Source organism: Sander vitreus, chromosome 10, assembly GCF_031162955.1.
Source record: "Sander vitreus isolate 19-12246 chromosome 10, sanVit1, whole genome shotgun sequence".
Classification (NCBI taxonomy): Eukaryota; Metazoa; Chordata; class Actinopteri; order Perciformes; family Percidae; genus Sander; species Sander vitreus.
Genome location: NC_135864.1, coordinates 31,043,314 through 31,064,646, shown reverse-complemented (window position 1 = coordinate 31,064,646; position 21,333 = coordinate 31,043,314). Strand labels below are relative to the sequence as shown.

The following is a 21,333-nucleotide window of genomic DNA, read 5'->3' as shown; positions in this document are numbered from 1 at the left end:
GGGGGCGACACGTGCGGTTGCAAAAGGAGGTTGGTTTCTGTAGAACTCTATGAGAAAGTGACCCACTTCTCACTTGAGTTATTACTTCAGTAAACATCTTCATAATGTGTTTATGGTCTCAATCGCTAGTTTTTAAAGGGACAATTCCGGCGCAAAACGAACCTAGGGGTTAATAACAGATGTGTACCCACTCGGTCGTTCTCTGGGACATGTTTTCATGCTAATCGAATGTGTTTGTAGCTTGAAAACAAGCTAGCGCGGACTGCTGATTAGCTTACAACGCTAGTATTCGGGGCACAGGGAAAGTAAAAACAAATCGCTATTTACACCACTAAAAAGGCTCAAAATATCACCAAACTTCAACGGTAGCATGATGAGGGTCCCTAAATGTTAACCGAAGCATTGAGAACTTTGTAAGTGTACAGACAGTTTATTAAAAAGATAGTTTAGAAAGACAGTAGCTCCCAAGCTGTCTCCCAAGCTGCGACTGTCTTTGTAATCTATCTTTTTAATAAACTGTCTGTAATAAATAAATAGCGATTTGTTTTTACTTTCCCTTTGCCCCGAATACTAGCGTTGTAAGCTAATCAGCGGTCCGCGCTAGCTTGTTTCAAGCTACAAACACATTTGATTAGCATGAAAACGTCCCAGAGAACGACCGAGTGGGTACACATCTTTAAGTCTTCTGCAACACAGAATGATGTTCATTTTTTGAATTATGGTCTCGTTGATTGTAAAATCGGCGATAAAGCGGGGGTGTTTTAGGGCCTGGCTATGATGTGATCGCCAGTGAAAGTGTGTAACGTAACGTAGAGTGTAAGGGCTCCTCCCTCTCATCTAAAATCGTTACATCCGCAACCAGGATGGCTGCGCCCGTGGCGACAAACTCGACGACTCATAGCAGATCTCCACAAACCAATGGGGGACGTCACACATGCTCTGTCCATTAATATTATACAGTCTATGGTTGTGTGCTGTTTGAGATGTCCTTTCATCGGTTTTCTATGGGGGGGAAATGCTTTCTGGACCACATGCGATTTTCGTGTTGCAGTATTGCAGTTGGCCGCGGGGATAAAAGTGGCAGCAGGTCTGACTCTGCCCCGACGTATCCAGGTCTATTAATACAGCCGTGACCTAGACGCACCGTTTTGCTGCGAGCAGAACGGACAGGCAGACGAAGAGAGGCTTAAGGGCATCGGCTCAGCAGCCTTAAGCAAACAGAGGGAAGGACAGGCACGGTGGAGACAAACAGCAGCAGATGGACTGAGGCTATTTGAACTCAGAAGGCACTTGACTATGGAAACCTGTCTCTCAAAGTGCTCCTTATGGCTAGGGTTGTTTCCTCAAAACATACAGTAACATCTAATGGATGGAGGAAGGGTTGTGAAGATCCAGGACAAACATTCGACAACTTCTCAGTCCCCCTTTCAGCTAAAGACCAAAACGGTCTCCTAAGCCCCTCCCCCCACAAGGGAGAATGAATGCGTGTGCATGAGCAGTGATTGACAAGCAGTTAGACACCCCCCCTGGCCCTGATTGGTGCATCTGAACAGGGAGCTGTGGATTTTTGCAAATCTCACTACAGGCTGTAGGTGGTGCCAGAGGAGCCGGATTTTTTTTAAATGCTTCATGTAGTTCTACTGGAACACAGGGTCAGTTTCAGCAGATATGACAGAAAGTTAGTTTTATAAGTCTTACCTACTGCACCTTTAATCTTGAAAATGTGACAAACGTACAACTAAATGTGTTCAAGAAATTAGAAATTAAACTGTAGACTTTAGCAGCCTTGTACAAATAATACAACCAAAATGTTGTCGGTTTAATTAACCGGACCTGGATTGGCCTCAAAAGTGTTGTGTGTCCCGGTCTGCTGCGATGCTGTTAATCTGAACCAAAGCTTGATTTCGTACCATATCCTGCCTCGAACTGACAGTTAATGCAGGCTCCGGCCCAGTTTTACAGTTCTGAGATGTGCGATGGTTTCCTGAGGATGCGACGTGTGGTTTGGTGCGGGGGTCTACAGCTCTTCACTCTCGTACAGGGGGGCGGTGTGCTGGGCGGGGCTCTCCACGCTCAGAACGGGCACGTGGCTCAGCGAGGACAGCAGCTTCAGCGTCTTGGAGCCGGGGGGCGCCGTCTTCATGGCCGGAGCCGTGCGAGCTGCCAGCGGCAGAGAAGAGAGCAGTGAGGATTTCAAATGTACTGTACCTTTTACTGACCAATGACACAACATGTACTCATTTTGGATTGTTATGTTGTTTGACAAACACCACACCAGTTTTAAACGTGAATTATTACCAACACCATTTTTATTTTAAAGCTATAGTGCGTAGTTTCTCCATGAGGAATTCTAAGCAATGCCAACAAAACTGCCGGCGTGTCCACATGATACAAGCCTTCCGTCATCGTGCCCACCCCCTCCTCCTCCACGCAGTTGCTAGTAGCCAAGGAGGACACGGAGGATTAAAAAAACTCTTTTGAAGAGATAATTATCTTCACTCGAGTTTCTGCGCGGGAAAGTCGCCGGACGCCACAACCTTCTGAACATAGTCATACTGAGAAATACAGAGAGTGTTGTGTGGAGCTGATAGTCTTCATTAGCTTTGTAGCAACTCATTTGGCAATGGCTTGAAAAGTTACGCACTAAAGCTTTAATGCAGTATGACCCTTGCCTAATGTTGTGATTATTTTACATTCATAACCAATTTAAAACTTTGGGTGTTAATCTGAAGTTTTAAACCTTGGATAGTACTCATTTGCAGAAACTAGAAATAGTTGCATCTACTGGAGTGGAGCTGTGAGCTCAGTAACCTCTCACTACACCAACTTTATTTTTATGTTTTTTTTTTACAGACCTGCTTATTTTTTATTAATGATAGGAATAACACCACTGGTGTCACCAGCGGCAGCAACAGATTTTACTGGTGGGCGACTGGCTATACATTCCTTTCATGCCAGGTGTCTGAAAATAACTCCTGCGCCCTGCACGCCATAGCACAGGACAGCACACCACCACGCTCAGTGCCAGATATGGAACAGACACACGCTGGTAGAGATAATGGCTCAAACTCACAAAACGATTCACTCGCGATTTTACATGTATGTCATGCATCTGGGACCTTGTGTGTGTGTGTGTGTGTGTGTGTATGTGTATGTGTGTAAATGCCCTCTGGGCTGAGTCACTGGCCATAGTTATACAGGGTTTCTGCAGCTTTCACCAAGTCAAATTTAAGACTTTAAGACCAGTATGAATGAAATTCAAGACCTATATATCACGACATAAAAAAAAACCCAAAAAGACAACAACAACAAAAGGTCAGATGTCTACGGAAGAGGAAAAATGTATTTGAATTCTGACTTTAATCTCAGAATTCTGACTCGAGTTTCTGCGTGGGAAAGTTGCCGGATGACACAATCTTCTGAACATAGTCATACTGAGAAATCCAGAGAGAGTTGTGTGGAGCTGATAGTCTTAATTAGCTTTTTAGCAACTCATTTGGCAATGGCTTGAATGTAACGGATGTTCATTAATATCAAAAAGTTACGCACTAAAGATTTAAAAATAAATTCTGACTTTAAACTCAATACGTTTTTTCAAATGTGGCCCTAATGCTCTTCCGTAGATGTCAGATTTTAAACAATTCCCCCAATTTCCTAATTGGCTTCATAGGACTGGTGTCTAGTCACCGTGTGGAGGAGCCAGAGCACTTCCGCTCTTCTGTCTGTGGTACAATCCAAAAGAGACTCGCGCCAATAACACGAAGCTGATTGGCTGCAATACAAGTTGCATGATGGTCTCATTTGTAGTCGTAATTTAGCGAATTATATTTGGACCTGCGAAAGAAAGAACTACAACACCACGGAATAAAAAAACCAACCTTCTAAAGCGCTGTGGGAGCATTGGACGTAGCGTTTACATGGACGTAGGAAATTTAAGACCTGTTTAAAATGTGTTAAACCTAGACACAATACTTCAGCAAATTTAAGACATTTTGGAGGCCTGAAATTTAAATCTTAAAATGTTAGACTTTTTTTGACTTTTTAAAACCCCGCGGAAACCCTGTTATACTGTATGTGTGGTTCTCGCTGCAAATCAGTTATAGTATTAATTGCAATCAATCACTACCTTTTACATTTCATCAAGACTCAAAATGTACAAATACTAAATAATATGACACAAATATTAGACAGAACCCCCTCTGCCCCTCTCACTCAGGGCTGACACACAGCTGTATAACAATGCCAACTATTAGTGACTCCAACAGTCACCTTTTCTTCAAATACTCACCAAAAGCAAACAGATCAATAGGATCTATTTGAAGTATTCCTAATGCTGATTAACTGGGATATGTACCTATGGAGACACATGTTGTGGTTATGATCAGAAATATCCAGCTTTTTGTTCCGATACCAACAGCAACATACAAAGCTGTATTAGTCTGAATAAATTATCCACGATGTTTTCAGAGCCAGTCTATGTCACCTGTACCCACGCGACCACACGATACAGTGCCACTGTTTTCACTTTGAATTGCATGGTTGCTTATCCTGTTGATGCTTGAGGAAAGTTCTCTATTTTGACTGTTAGACTAACTAGTACTAAGTGACTAAATCTGCATTAGGTAAAAAGAAGAACAATAAAGAATTTGAAGAAGAGTGAGACCTCCTCCTGCAGCTCTCCCTCTAGCTAGCTACAGAAAAATGAACTTGAATAAGCCGTAGCCGCGAGCTACGGTTAGCAGAAGGCTAAACTACCGGCTTGTCTGCAGCGTGTTTGGTTCCTCTCATACCGCCTCCGATGTTTCCTTGTTCAGGTAGCAGCACTAGGCCATCCGAGCAAGAAGACACCAGAGGCAGTTTGAGAGGAAACGTAAACACGGCACGTATTTGTGCTAGGCTAGTCTCGCGTTGCCAGACCTATTGCCACAGAGCTGCGTAACAGAGTCTGGCTAGTCCACACAGCATTCCAGGACGGGAGAAAAACGTGCTCTGGTTTATTGGCATTTCTTTAAACCAATCACAATCGTCTTGGGCAACGCTAGGCACCGGACTCAATGACAGTGCTTCTGCAAAATAGCCTCGGGAAGGAACTTGTTTTGGTGGAACGTGTATGTTCAAAAGCTGTTTTAGTCGTGGAACAGAAAGCTCAGATTGGACAGATAGTCTAGCTAGCTGTCTGGATTTACCCTGCAGAGATCTGAGGAGCAGTTAACCATAGTCCTCAGAAATCCACCAGAGTTTAGAACGCCAACAGAAAGGAAGGGGAAGGTACCTGAACAACGTGGAACGTCATGGATATAGAGTAGCGCTAGGCTAAAGGATGCACAGTACTGCACTGTATATAGATGAATGACAATAAAATTCTTTTATCTAATAGTTTAGCCTTGAATTAGCTGCAGCTGTGAGCCTTTGGCTACTGTTAGCAGAACTTTCATTGAAGGGAAAACCAAGCCAAGGAGGAGTTCAAGTCTACTTGAATTACAAAACGCTAAAAATATGTATATGGACATTTTTGCCCAATGACGCCAAAAAGAAAAAGCCTAACACAGCTTTGAGTTAAAGACTTGATATGAAAGTCTTTGCACACACTGTAAAGCACCCTGTTAATCCTCAGTCTCACATTGTTGTGAGGTCCTGTTCAAAGGCATTGAGTCCTGACTCAGAAAGTGGTAAGGTTCTATTAAGGTATACAGTCCAGCTCATGTGTAACAAGGGTCAGGTAGTTTTCTGCGTGGCCTTTGTCAGCCCTCTCACTCAGCTCCCTCTCCACAAAGCAGATGGTGTGTTATGTGATCGAGCAGAAACCTAATAGCTGTGTTGTATTTTCCTACAGTGAGCTCTCTCTCTCTGATCAGTGGATGCACGTCATACTTATCGCTCGGACTCGGTGATTATGCAGTATTCTTTAGGAAAGCCTCGTACCTTCATCAAGTTTCTGCTCGATCACATAACACAGCATTTGTTTGACGTGTTTCCAGGCTGCAGAGCTTGATTCACTGTAGCGTGGAGCGCACAACATTCCCCATCTGCTGTTTGATTTTACAGCCTGGGCTACTATGGTAACCACTGGGCTATCTCATACAAGAGATAGCGGAGATGGGCGCCTTTAGAGCAAATTTGCATAGAAAGAGGAACACAGAGTGGACTTACTGCCGACATCCAGCCTGGCGTTGCATGTGGACATGCCCGCTTCGTTGATGGCAGAGAGAGTGTACCAACCAGCATCAGACTTCATCAGCCTCTCTATCAACAAGCACTGCCGGCCTGAACCGTCCTCATACAGACTGTGGAGAAACAAAGCCAGAGATTCACTAAAAAGTTACTAACACACGGTGGCAAGAGTGTCTTGATGCAGGCTGAACGTTCGAAAGAATAAATACACTTGCACAATTTAAAAGATAATGGCACACATAAACTGAGAAATGAATGAGTGCATAATAAAACAAGTTCATTTAGCTGATTGTGCATATTGTCCAGAGGCAGGCTGTTGTAACCTGCCATCAGGAACCAGACCTACACAATGAAATAAACCTCTTCATTCTCAAACATGTTTGAGACAACAAAACGGTAAAGCTCAGTGTTGCGCATCACTTTTTTTAAAACCATGGCACCCTTTCATAGAGATATTTTATATTATCACTATTTCTTCTGTTCTGGTGTGTTTGAAAACAGAAATACTGTTTTTATTGTGGTAAAAGTTTTGGTAAAAGTTACGGTTAAAAAATGGTAATGTACAAGTCTCGAGGCACTATTGGTCCATGAGTAAACCCACAATAAGAGTTTTTTTGGGCTACTCGGGGCAGCAGAAACATGTTGTGAACACAACACTAACATAGTATCACTGTTTTAACTTGAAATAGTTGCTTATACACAGATCCAGTAGATACGAAACAACATTATCATTCATTTGAAGTTGTATTTCAATCCATATTTGATGAGTGCAAGTCCAAGCTTAACTCTCTTATGGCTCTGTTTTTTGCCTCCGCCCACTCCTGAGGGAAATATTTGTCTCCTAAACTGCTCCATTATGTTGCACCTGCTAGTTGATGACTGTCTGTCTGTCATTTGGTGCTGGGCAGGTAGTGTCGTGAGCAGGGTTTAAGAGCTGCTTCCCCCCCACTGAAAACAGAGCAGGCTCTGGCAGAAAAAAAAAGACGCTGCCAATAGCGTAAAGCTTAGATCGGGCCCAAAAAAAAAAAAAAATCAAGCCCGACCCTGCCCGAGCCCGTTGTGTCCGAGCCTGGCCCGGCCCGACACATTAACTGTAATTATGAGCCCGATTTAAACCAGACAATTTTTTAATACGTGGGTCGTTATAACTGACGTTCTCAACTACAATTCCGAGTTGTTTGAACTGCAGAAATCTGTTTAGAAGGGGTATGCTTGGAGAAGTAACAAAAGAGGACATTGAAGGCTGACTATCATCTTTTCTGCCATGGCAAGCCTGCTTCACGTGTCTGTTCATTGTCGAAGTCCCCGTTTTTCTGGAGTGAGAGGGATCGGCTACAAGTAAACATGAAGATGGGTCAACAACAGGATGGAGACCGAAAACAAAATGCGCGTTGTAAAATACTTAATATGTTTATGAAAGAGTGTCCCTTTGGTATAATCTATTGAGCTTTAAGTACAGTAGTGGAGTGCAGTTAAGGAGGAGTTTGGGTGTAATAAAGTACTTTAGTTGACCCACCTCATTCTGTTTGGGTCAATGCGCAGCATGTCTTTATCTTTCTTCCAGAAGAGCTGTGGAGGAGGGGAAGCGTCCACTTTGCACTCTAACCGAACAGTATCACCCTCTAGAGCTCTGGAGTTCAGCATCTTCTGGACAAAGGTGGGAGGACGCAGAGCCTCCTGGGCTGCAGAGAGGACGTTGCACAGCACAGGTGATTACATTATAGAGATGCTCCGATACTGCCTAAAACGCTGGTATCGGTAAGTACTGGAGTTCATGCACCGATCCGATACCACGTAAGAGAGCCCTAAAGAAACTCTATGTTAAAGTAGTTTATTGATGAACTGGAGAATAAAAAAGTTCTGTGGCGTTCATTGTTTGTTTTTGTTCATGTTTCACAAAGAGTTTAACCTGAGCCAGACTGACAACAAAGATATAGAAATCATATCACATCCATACAGGGATAGTATACAGTTGTTAAAACATAATAAAATATATGACACACTGGTATCGGATCAGTACTCGGTATCGGCCGATACGCAAGTTCAGGTATCAGAATCGGTATCGGGAAGCAAAAAATGGTATCGGGCCATCTCTATTACATTATCAAGAACTTCACACAGTAGGACTGGTATAGATTAATAAATCAATTCGTGATCATTATTAAGCTGCACTATGATGACATTCTACTCAAAAAAAAAAAAAAAAGACAGCATTTCCAGCCTAAGAACAGGATGTGCTGTTATGACATTTTTACCTAAAACTTCGAGCCTCATGGTGAATTTGCTCTCGCCTGCTCGGTTCCTGGCCACGCACTCATAAACGCCGGCATGGTGCACTGTGACGATCTCTATGATGAATGAGTGCATCCCTTTCTCACACACCAGCATTTTATGGTAGTCGTCGGGACGGATGGCTTTCCCGTCCAGGTACCAGCAGACGTCTGGGGTGGGGAGGCCTCCGATCTGGATTGAGACCAAGCCAAGTTTATTCCTTCCGTTTACTTTAACATGACCGCACCATTATTGCATCCATTGTTTGTATTAGTTATGTGAGGGAGGCCCTGACCTTGTAGTAATACAGGCTTAAGTGTATTAATACTCTTGAAAACGTGAAGCTCTTGGTGTTAATTAGTGATGGGAATTACAAGAAAAAAATACTACGTCTCCCCCCCTTCTCGTGCACGCATGCACGCACGCACTAAACGGAAAAGTCACAGCATGCATACACAATAACACACCTGCAATTACCGCTTATTGCCATACGAGAACAAAATAGAGATCTTCGAGATTGTAACTTTATTTTGTGTGTGTGTGTGTGTGTGTGTGTGTGTGCGTGTGATTCACCTTGAAGTCAATCCTACAGAAGCGTCCCTCCTCTATAGTGAGGTCCGAAGGGATCTGCAGGAAGCGAGGAGCGTAACATTTCTCCTGGATGGCTGAGCCCTCATTTCCCCTCTCATCTGTCCCTGAGTGGCGCCTCCCCCTGCAGGGAGAGAGAGATTGTTTATTCATAATCTCACTTTACCGCACTTTCAATGACTGGATTTACAGCACACACACACAAGCAACCGTATTACTGTAACGCTGATCCCTGTTCTGCCTCTGTTCTCTGACAGCATGGCTACTGAAATAGGGGACTTGAGCCATTTCTATCTCTCCTTTCAGACAGTTGGAGTTATAAGACCCTCGGAATATTTATAGCACAACACAATGTGGAGATTATGTAAACACATTGCAAAGTGTCATGTATGACAGCACAGAGCAACTTGCGGCTCAGTTACCACACTCACACGGACAGAAACACAAAGAGTCAAATATTCATGCCTTGGAAAAATCTTGAAAAGCAAAATGAAAATACATTTTATTCCACCTATTTTCTTTTTAAATTCATTTTGTTTTACAACTGCATGAAGTGAGTAAAGACTCCCATGCTGGACGGAAATCTGAGTTAACAATTATGAGCAATATTGATACTACAATTATTATTTACCATAGTCCACCTGTGTGTCTTCCTTGTGGTGTATCTGGCTGTAACAGAAAACAGACAAAAGTAAGCAGAGATAATCACAGGTTTTAACTTTCAAAATGAATTGTTGGACAAAATGCCAGGAGGGTAACTGTGTGTGTGTGTGTGTGTGTGTGTGTGTGTGTCTGTCTGCATGTGTGTGTGTATTCTGACACAACAGGCCTGTTGTCACCAGTGAAAGGGGCTCGTTCTCAGAAAGCAGGCGAGAAATAGCCGCTGACAGAGAGAATAGATGGTGCAAAGCCTTGTGAGCGACAGAGGCTTTTTGGTAGCACACACACACACACACACACACACACGATTATACTGTCAGGCGTTTTTAAACTTTGGGCTCGGGAGCCCATCAGGAGGCCCCAAGAGGGAAACTGGCTCTCTGTGCAGCCATTCAAACCTAAATTACTGTAATAATGAGCGGTCTTAATAGCAAAATGAAAGCTAATGCGGTTTGGACAAGCGCCAACATAAATGTCTGTACACAGCACAGTCGGCACTGCAACACACATCAGTATAGAAATGTTGAGATTGCCCACTCGCTAAAAATAAAAGTTTGTTGTCGTACCTGGTCGAGTTGTGAGTCGGAGAGACTGTCTTGGTAGTTGGCGTTGTCTGGACCCAGCAGCCTACGAGCCATGCGCTCCTCATAGGAGAGTTTCTGTTCAAAAATGAAGCGCTACACCTTTAAATTGTAACCCCGCACGAAGAAAGCATGCTGCGATTTGTTTTAGTAAACTATTGCAATAATGTATTATTTTATGTTCAAACAGGCACACACTGTGTAAAGCTAGGTTTATGGTGGCAACGAAAGTGATGGTGAACATGAACTCGAGTTATCCTCTACAGCGAAAGAGAGTGTTGATAAAAAGGGTTACAAGACGTCAGTTGTGTGGAAATCAAGCGATGAGGAGCAGATGAAGCCGGTCTGCAAAATATGTCGACAGTTGGTGCCAACCAGGACGGGAAACACAACAGATCTTTTCCATCACCTGTACATGTACCATTCAGCGACCACTCATAGACACACCAAATGATTGTAAATGTAAGACAGAGGATGGACACTTACTTCATGTCCTAGGAGTTCCCAGGAGTTTTGGAAAATAAAAATTCAGAATTCAGCGCCATTCAGAATTGTGTTTTCTGCTGTCTTTCTCCATCATGCCTGCAGCCTGTAGCAGCAGGATGTGTTACGAGGAAGTATGGCAGCTTGATGATAAGTAAAGGTGCGGCAAAGGGTCAAAATAGTAGCCTGTTAGGCAAAGCCGAGTGAAGTGTAAAATAAATTAATAAATGGCGGCATGCGATTAAAAAAAAAAATTATAGTGGCAACAGTAAAACGCAGCACCAAAAACGCATTAAGGCTGACAGCCCTAATGATAACCTATGTCTGATAGCAGGGACCCAGGTTCCATTCAGCCCAAAATTATTTGTTCTGGGAGATGGGTCAACCCTAAGCAGGATGGATAAGCACATTAGAAGCTGGGTCTAGACTAGTTTAATGATGGCCAGACAGATTATTTTAAGAGGATGGAAGAATGCAAGGGGGCCATCAATCCAGGAGAGGGCGGGTGAGAAACGGTTTGCCAGATTATATGTCTACACTAGAAAATGGGGGAAGTACCTGAGCTTTCTGGAGGGCTCCTAGGAAGCTTTGTGCTGGGGAGAGACGTGTATGATGGGCTTATGGTGATGTCATTTATACATATGTGTATGTGGTTCATGGCTTATTGTCTATTTTGTTCCTATTATGTTGAAAAGTCTGGAATATTAAAGTTACTGTGTCATCTTTTCTTGATTTTTGTCTGGGTGGGTGGTGATGACGGAAGGTGGGGGCGGGATAATTTGTTTATGTTGTGAGTTGTATGTTTTGTATTTTGTTAAAAAATAAAAAATTGTTAATCACAAAAAAAAAAGAAAACGCGGATTCATACGTGCTCGAGTCCACACACAGCCTGCAAGTTTGGACCAGAGCCATAGTTTGTCTGCTGTTAGCAGCGCTAGCATTAGCTGTGCTTTAGCTGCTGTGCCAAAACAACAATCAATCGTGTCGTCTTTTGCGGCCATCGCCCCGTATGAAAAACATTCAAAACGGAGCAAAAATATAACGAGCGCTATTTCTTATTCTATAGCGAAAGACACGTGTTTTGTATGCACTTATTCACGTTGCTTTGTTTTGTGCTACCTCTACAAACATTTGAGATGCTTTCTTGGTAGGGAGTTTACATTTAACATGATGCTTTTATGTTGTTTTAGGTTGTTTACAAAATCCAAAGAAATGTAGACAAAACTGACTACTCACTTAGTTTACACTTGTTGATTTTCAGGCGCAAAAAAGGAAAGCGTATGTTTTCTCTCTCTTCCTCTGTATGAGGAAAACAGGTTTGTACCCCTCCTGGCGTTTCGGAGAATACTGCAACGAACAATGTGTTGAGCATAAACGTCTCCGTGCATGCTCGGTGTCGCGCCAGTATAACCGAGGCTTTAGTGTGAATGGGCTGGAGTGTGTATGTAGGTGGGGGGGATGTGTTTTTTTTGATTGCTCTTGCACTTCCAACACAGTTTGCAGGGACACACACACACACACACACACACACACACACACACACACACACACACACACACACACACACACACACACACACACACACACACACACAGAGACACACCTGGCTGTTTCTCCTCCTGGCCTCCTTTGAGCGTAGCTTCTTTTCCAGATCCTGGATGAGGGCGTCTTTGGATCCCTGGATGTCGTCATCTGTGGAGCGAGAGGAAGAAGGCCGAGGAGCTATAGACTTCTTCAGAATGGGTTTGGGAAGGCTGGGGATAGAGAGAGATTAAAGGAGGGAGGAACAGAAGGTAAATAGAGCAAAAGAGAAGAATAGGTAAAGAACTGTAATGCTGCAACAAACCTTTATCCAACACATAAATCTTTGTCCTTAGCTGAGTAGTGGAAATGCGCGTCGACCTATATACAGGTTGCTGTGCTTCATTTATAAAATATATAAATATATATTTACACACACACACACACACACACACACCAAATTGATGTATACTTTGACTAACATGCTTGGCGCTTCCTTGTAGCTGGCGGGCAAGGAGACCACAGCAGGTGGTACTCTGTTCTGACTGTTGGGAGTGTTGGGCTGTGGGACAGAGGAGGAGGAGGAGGGGGGAGAGAGAGGGGAGCAAGGGAGGGAAGGTGACACTGGGAGAGGCTGCTTAGGGAGGTAGGAAGGAGAGGAGGAGGCCCTCATGGGGAGAAGAGGGCTGGAGGGGGCGAGTGGGGAGCGGGACGGGGAGATGGAGGGGCGGGGAAGGTTGGAGTTGGGAGACAGCTTGGAGGAGGAAAAAGGGGAGAAGGCAGACTGGGAGGGCAGTACAGAGCAGAGGAATGCAGCAGGCGCTGACATGGTGTCCTGATTAGCTGGCAGGGTGGCGCTACCAAGGCCGGTGGCACTGGGGATGCTGGGGGTGAGGGTGATGGTGGAACGCATGGTGGTGCGGGGAAGAGAGGATGGGGAGGCTGGGTAAGGGGAGGAGGCGGTGGGGGCAGAGGGACTTTTCAAGGCGGCAGTGGAGGAAAGAGGAGGTGCAGCAGAGGAGGCCGGGGTGGAAATGGGAGAGCTGAGACTTGATGAGGAAGGAGAGGACTTGCTCGTGCCGTTGGCCTGGGTCTGGATCTGGCTCTGGATCTGGCTCTGGATCTGGCTCTGGCTCTGAGTCCGGCTCTGGGTCTGGATCTGAGTCTGGGCGACAGACTGGGTTTGGTTCTGACTGAGGCTTAGGGACTGAAACTGGGACTGGGTCTGTGACAAGGACTTGGACACTGACTGAGCTTGAGAAAGAGACTGACTTTGTGTAGACATCATTTTAGCTTGACTCTTTTTCTCCGTAACATTTTGACTATTTTGGGAAATGTTGAGGTTCTGCTGGTTCTCCTCGGCCTCTTTCAGAACGCTTTCATAGCTGGGTGCCTGAAAGGACGGCTGTGATTGGATAAAATGCCTCGGTCGCTCATAGTTAAAGGCACTGGGTGGGAAGACGCTGGGAGTGAAGGTAGGCAGGTCTGACAGGTTCATGTTGTTGCCTCCTGACTGGGAGGACTGGAAGGGAGAAGACACACATTTACAAAAAAAAAAATTTAAAGTACTGGTAGAATTATTATACACGTTTTCATTTACTGGGATGAAGCTTATTAACATGCTTCTTGAATACCAAATGTTTTTAATTTTTTAAATGTAAAAGAATATTTAACGCATTCAGTGTTAGGAAGTTGTTTGATCTTGTCAACTAATGTATGTCATATTTCCTGCTTGTTCAAAATGTAAAAAAAACAAAAAAAACAAACAAGCTGTCTGAAATATTCGAAAAAAAGTATAATAGTTATACTCCCTAAACAGACACCTAAGTACAGGCAGGAGAGGATAAAAGCAACAGATGCTGTATATTGCAGACCTCCTTTGGCTGCATACTAGGGTTGCACGATATTGACAAAATGTGATATCACGGTATCGATTATAATATTGATATTCATTTAGATATTTTTAAACATATGTAAAATTACAAAAGTTACGGGAAAACGCATCGTAACAATATTCATAGATTCATAACAATATAGTGCACAGTGAGACTTGCATACGGCTCCGTAGTGCGTCTGGACCACAGGTCGGCCGTGAACGAAAAATATTCAATCTATCCGACTCCAAACTCTGCCTGCCTTTTCTAAAGTTGCGGGATAGCTACCTGTGAGAAATAGGTGCGGGATGGGATTTGGTACCGTTGGTCTAGTTCATTCAGAAGCTTCTTGAAGCCTTTCTTATCCACTGTGTGGATGGGCATCATATCTTTGGCCAAATAGTACGTTATAGCATTGGTGATTTTGGTATGTCTCTTCGAGTTCTCGTCGTACTTTGTGCCACTAGCAGAAACACTCGCTAGCGAGGCTTGTTTGGCTAGCTCTGGCGTATTAACAGCAACAGGTTTTTATTTGGGATAGTATCATGCACTCATGATTCCTTCCGTTTTGTTGTCTCTATTTCTTCACTTACACTGTCACTCTGTCGAAATATGCACACACGTGGTACGCTCCATAGGGTTTGTCACGTAGTTGACCCGTGCGCTGACGTGCACTAACATGTGCAAGTGGCACGGTAATTGGCCAATGAAACATGATCATTATAGCATTTCAAGCGGGCTCTAAATCAAACACAACTAAGCCACACAGCCAACGGACGGGACGCAGCGCTCCACAAATTAAACCAGGGTTTCCCGCAGCACTTTGCAGCTTAGGCGGCCGCCTTAGCAAGACAGGCCTGCCGCCTTAAAGGGGTGGTTCAGAATTTTAGACATAGGACCTCATTTCCAAGTTAGGGTTAATGTTAGAAATAAAAGAAAACGGTTTCCACTGATAAATAACACACTGGAAATGAGGTCCTATGTCCAAAATTCTGAACCACCCCTTTAACTATTGGCACGTCGGTACTACCGAGGACGGATTCACTTTAAAATCAAACAAATTTTGGTACCCGAGAGCGGATAAGCGCAAGCTTATCGGACGTCTCTGTATCTTGACAGAGAGCGGAGCTCCGAATGCCGACACACACACACACACACGCGCGCAGAGCTGTGGTGCCGACGGAGTGAAACAACGTCGACTTTGTTAAAGTCACAGTGAGTCACGGCAATGCCGGTAAAGCGGTTGCAAGTGTGTTTACACTTTTCAAAACTCCACGCAGACAGCGTATATAACGGCGAGGTGAAAGCTGTCACGGCACGGGTTAACGTTAGACTTCCTCTGTTACAGGCAGGCACCACTGTGTTCACTATGCCCTATTCACTAACGGACAGGCTGAGGTTGTCAGTCTCCCATTTAACCTTTAAAAACTTGACATATTAAGTCACACAAGACAGATGTTAAGCATGATGGCAGCTATAAACAACTGTAGCAAAAAGAGAGTGCATAGAGGCACAAAACTTTGTGTAAGAAATGTTCTTACAGTGAAGCTGATCTTGCTTGGGGTGAACAGTTTGGGTGTTTGGGTTTTCTCCTTGACTTGGGTTGGTGGCGGTGCGGGTGGAGGGAGAGGACTGGGCGTACGGGCTCGGACAGTGAACTCTGGTGACCTTTGGTCCTCTGAGCTCAGGGCACTTTCCTCCCCGCTGCGACCAAAGAGTTCTTCAGAGAAGTGGTTGGTCGGCTGAGGCTCTGGAAAACTGACAGACAAAAACAGTCATGTAAATGAATATATTCATAAACACTTCAGAAAAGTTGTTAGGCCCGGTGGCAAGTGTCTTTAATAAAGCTATAAGATGGATTCCATAGGGCTCTACATTAAGTCAGTGCTAAAAGCTAACTGGACACTGTAACCGGCACTTTGCCCCTCAGCGTTTAGATTTCATCATTTCTGTTGGACGGGTTTTACAATTACTGTACGTCTGCTTATGATATGGTAAAATGTTTGTAGCTGGCAACGTTTCGGTCTAGTACGTGAAGTAGTCTAGTAGTAAATTTATCTTTGCGAGTTAGGCAGTGTGCGGGAGTTTCTTTGCAATATTTCAATTTTAAACTCTTGTATTTAGGCTTTTTACGAAAACACCAAACTGAGACAAGTAAAACAGTGGAACGGTTGGGCAAAACAGTAGTCATTTCTAAACAAAGTGCATTAATCTAATTGGGTAAAAGTTCATTGATTGCATGGAGGACAACTAGAACAAGTTGCGTGGGTCTTCTGATAAATAGATTCAAATTACATGGATTCAGTGTGATCATCACTTTGTTGTTCTCTGAACGACAGTAGTTCCTGGCTGAGATTTTCACCATCACGATCAATAGGTCAAATGGTGAGCAACATTACCAAATATCTTCAGAATATAGGCTATGTTCCAGAACGGCTGCCATCATACTACTGGGACTGCGTAATGAGAGTAACAGATAGCAATGGTTCTGCTCCCATTTCAGCCCTCTCAGTAGGTTTCTTCCTGTAATACCAAGCCTGGCTGGTCCTCTACTTTTATTCTAGGAAGGAATGCGGTTCCCATGACTACCACGTAGTCTGGGCTACGCTGGAGCATGATGACAATAGCAGTCTCTCTCTCTCTCTCTCTCACACACACACACACTCGTTTACTTACACACACTTGCTAAATGTTTTTCTGTGTTTCTCCTGGTCTCCTGAGGGCACAAGACAGTTTTGGCCAGCCCGCATCAGCTGACCTACCTAGATTCTGAAAATACATTGATGGACAATTTCTTTACCCTATGTGTACCTAAATCCTGAGAATGAGTGGTTTCTAAATGGCACAAGATGTAGGCTATGTAGGTGTAAATGGCCTAAATTGATGGATACAAGACAGACCAACCAAGCAGTCCAGATAATAAGAATTTAGAGATTCTATATCATGCAAGTAATGAGCAAAATGTGGAGTTTGTGAAATATCCCACAAACTAAAAGACAGATATAGAAATCTGGGCTGGGTATCGGTACTCAATATCTTTAAGATATTGACTGAAATAACCCAGTGCCAAGTAGTATCAAAACTTTTCCAATTAAATGATCCCTGCATTCGATCCTTTTTGTAACAAGATCTTGAAAAAAAATAGACTATTTGTATGGTGTTGCTCACAACCAATTACCGCAAGTGTTCTTAAACACTTAAATGCAAAGTGTGACTGCCCCCCTACCACAGCAGCTACAACCCATACAGTCTGTGCTATGGTGAAGTCGAGCAAAGTGTTCTTAACGTTGTTGGCAGTTCAGCGTGCCGAGATGCTGTCGATCACACGATGGGTATCGAATGTAGTACCCTATTGGTATCGTATCACTTTAAGGGTACTGGTATCGTAACTTTTTAAACGATACCCAGCGTTACCAACTTATACTTTTTGTGAGGGAGAGTTTAGGCTTATGTTGGCCGATATTCTTCTTTTTTTTAACATAAACATGATTTTTGATTAGAATGTCTTCAATTTGGTTATTAAAGAAATGTGACCAAGATCAGACTGAGGTATTTTACAGATAAAAAGTAAACTTCTTAGTGCTCTCTGGGGGACACACTATGTGCTAGCAACTGTTTCTACATTACCTGCACCATATTTTTGGTATTTCTGGACTGAGATTTGTCTTACTTATCAGCACTCATATATGCGCCCAGTACATATTGGTCGGACTCTAAAGCAGACATTTTGACATAGCAGAAAGAGCACAGGTGTCAATGACCTTAACAATGTTCCATTTTAGTGGCCCAGTAACCCATCAATCAGCCAGCACGCAGAATACCAGGGTCATGAACGTGTCACACCTGAGTGTGTGTATGTGTGATTGTGATTTAGTACTGCGATGGTACAGTATGTGTATTTGTGCTTGTGCGATTAAGTGGGCAACGCTATATTGGTCTTGGAATTCGGACATCAGCTGGCAGGTGCAGACGCTCTACTGGTGGGGACCCAAGCCTATTTAACACACACACACACACACACACACACACACACACACACACACACACACGTTAGTGGCACTATCTTTGTGGGGGACCCGTCATTAACATAATGCATTCCCTAGCCCCTTACCCTAACCTAATTCTAATCCTAAAACCAAGTCTTAACCCTCAAACAGCCCTTTAAACTTGTGGGGTCCAGCATTTTGGCCCCACAAAGCCGTCGGGACCCCACAAGTATACTGGACTCCAAACTGGTGATATGGTGTTAGCATGTGATGAGTAATTACAGTAACTAAGCCAAAACAGAGTAACTGGTTTGTTTGGTTTGTTGTTTATCTGCTGGATAGAGATATATTGAGTGAGATACAGTATATTATTCATATTGGTGGTGAGAGATAAAATACATAATTTTCATTGAAAGAGAGACTGTGAATGAGCACCATTTTCTTCATGTATTCATTAATTTGTCTACCTTGATGATCACACACAAAACTGGATTCTGGATTTCAGAATAGTAGTGATCAACCCAACAAGGTAAATCAACTGCAGTACGTTACTTTCAACTCAGCCTAAATTACTGCTATAAACTGATCCATCAAGTTGAATCATTTTAAGTTTTTGGTAGCAGTCAGTTTGAGTTACTAAGATGTGTCAAACATATCATACAAAAATGTCTCAAAGAAAAATCCACAATCTGTTTTGCCATTGAAAGTCATCTTTACCAGACCATAACAACACTACACCTAATAAATACACCTCGTCATTATTTAGGCCCATCTGAGATCAGTCCAAACCAACAGAAGTGCCTCACGCTACAGACAATCCAAATAAACTAAATAAATACAACAAAACAAAACCGATAAACTTCAAGTTGGCTTTACTTCAACATGACCTTAAAGCCAGACTGCTGCCAACAGTTTATGAACAACTGTTGTTGTGTGAAGCACTGAGTGAGAGGGGTTTCTGAAGGACACAGACGCCATGTCTGCACTTCACTCTACAGATGAGATCATAGCCCTGGACACTGATATAGAGTAGACACATTACACTCAGCCAAACATATTTCACACCATCAAATACACTGACTGGAATTGAATACGAACCAAAGTATTTAGTCAACATTAAAGACACAGTTACTGAACTGAACCCTAGCTCAAAAGACACAAATATTACTTATTTTTCATCTGCTGTGATATTACTACATGTTGGTGTTTTTTTATTTTTATATCTTATTCAGTAGGTTAATTCACACAGGTGGTGAATTTGTGGTGCAATACCAAAAAACAGCACTGTGTTCAAAAGCTAGTGTCTCATAATATGACTGCACGTGAATGCACCATTCCAGCAGGCTTGTTAATCTGTCACTTCAGACTCCTCACACAGTGTTTTAGCATTTCCTCACACAAACAAAAATCATTTTGGTAATGAAAGATGTGTTAAACAATATAAGCTCTTTTGTATGACTGCTGGTAAAGGGTTAAGTGCTTAGGACACACAGCCAACTGGACAACTAAGGCCTGTCTGGCATGCACAAACTCAAACAACTCAACAGCACAAAAAAAGGCCCACATGTATCGGTGCTTCCCTAAGTGGGTACCTGAAGCAGCTCCTCCTAGCCTGTTTGAAAGCCAAATGACACAAAGCCCCAAAATAGACTAAAGTCCACTTTCCAAGTGCTCTAAACATAGTTTGACCTTTCCCAGGAGAGCATAGCATATTGCGTTTCCTGGATATAAAACAGGAAGGAAAATTAGCTTGTTTAAAGATTAATGTAATGTAGAAAACCATTAACTTTTTTTTAGAGGTTGAAAGTGTTGGTGTATCTCACTCCAAATAGCGACAGTTCCCGGCAGGTTGAAAAGGCAGTCGTTAACGTTACCTGTGCGAAAAACAAAGAGGATATTTTCTTACCTCGTTAAACGTTTCTGTGACACTGTCCTTAAAGTTCAGTAGCCTACTGGCTAAATGAAATTGGACTTTCCCTGGGTGATGGGGAATCCAAACTCCGAATTGAAGCGGGAGGCTGGACTGCAACAGGTGACACCGCGCGCTCACGAGGGGTATATGTGGAGAGACGGGGTCGCGCGGGTCTAGCTGATTGGTTTAATTTTCCAAACGCTCAGCAACGTCATCACAACTGCTGTGAACCGCGTCTATTCAACCTCGGTAGTTCTCTTACATCCATGGGTAGTTCGGGTTCAGAGCTCGTCTCTGACCGGCCACCTTTTAAAAGTTATTCACATTAATTAGTGTTTCCTCTTCCGTAGATTTAAAGTTCTTCTCAAAAGCCGCATTTCTTTTTGTCATTAGTAGGCATAATTAATAGGCAATACTCGGTTTCATAAGTTGTCTCATAAAAGAAAGAACAAAAGAAAGAAATATGAACTTGAAATGTTGCTTGTTTTACAATTTTAGAATAATACAACAGCGACCTCGTCTGGTAATAACCAGGAACTGCAACAGTCTTATTTTTTTGCTCCTGAAAGGAGGAGTGAGTCAGTGAGTGAGTGAGTGAGTCAGTGAGTCAGTGAGTGAGTGAGTGTATAGAAAGATAGATAGACAGACAGACAGACAGACAGATAGATAGATAGATAGACAGACAGACAGACAGACAGACAGACAGATAGATAGACAGACAGACAGACAGACAGACAGACAGACAGACAGATAGATAGATAGATAGATACACTTATAAGCCTCTTCCATAAACTGACATGTTATATTGTGTTTTCTTTAATATAATAAAGTCAATACAATTGATAATTTTAACATTTTAATATGTTTTTTTAGAGTAGTAAGTGATAACAACTTGCAGTAAGGACAACACTGCAAGTTGTACGAGACGTTTCAACTACTACATCAACTGTGTTGCAAGTAACTAAATATTAATAAGGTCAAAGGTCCGAGGTCGATCCTGCATGTGAGAAATGAGTGCAAGCAAAAATAATGATTGTGACTGTTGTTTTTTTTTTTTCATTTTACAATAAAACGATTTTATAGCAAGAAGGAGCCATCATTGCGCCGTGTGTGTGCGTGTGTGTGTGTGTGTGTGTGTGTGTGTGTGTGCGTGCGTGTGTGTGTGTGTGTGTGTGTGTGTGTGTGTGTGTGTGTGTGTGTGTGTGTGTGTGTGTGTGTGTGTGTGTGTGTGTGTGTGGGCTTGTTTAACTATATTCATGGGGTCCAAAAACTGGGAGTCCAGTATA

At 43.1% G+C, this 21,333-nt stretch overlaps 1 protein-coding gene across 2 annotated transcripts; it reads right to left on the bottom strand.

Moving 5' to 3' along the window:
• Positions 1 to 632: 632 nt before the first annotated feature.
• Positions 633 to 20,153, bottom strand: myot (myotilin). Of its 2 annotated transcripts, XM_078261108.1 has the most exons (11): positions 20,042 to 20,153; positions 15,691 to 15,907; positions 12,758 to 13,797; positions 12,358 to 12,508; positions 10,257 to 10,349; positions 9,662 to 9,699; positions 9,016 to 9,154; positions 8,427 to 8,634; positions 7,688 to 7,853; positions 6,151 to 6,284; positions 633 to 2,160 (listed from the first exon to the last, which is right to left on the bottom strand). In XM_078261108.1, exons 3-11 carry the CDS (start codon positions 13,771 to 13,773, stop codon positions 2,018 to 2,020), a joined length of 2,088 nt encoding a protein of 695 aa, XP_078117234.1. In that variant the 5' UTR covers positions 13,774 to 13,797; positions 15,691 to 15,907; positions 20,042 to 20,153; the 3' UTR covers positions 633 to 2,017. The 2 variants fall into 2 exon arrangements, with proteins under 2 accessions (XP_078117234.1, XP_078117236.1); XM_078261110.1 differs by lacking the exon at positions 10,257 to 10,349.
• Positions 20,154 to 21,333: the final 1,180 nt, after the last annotated feature.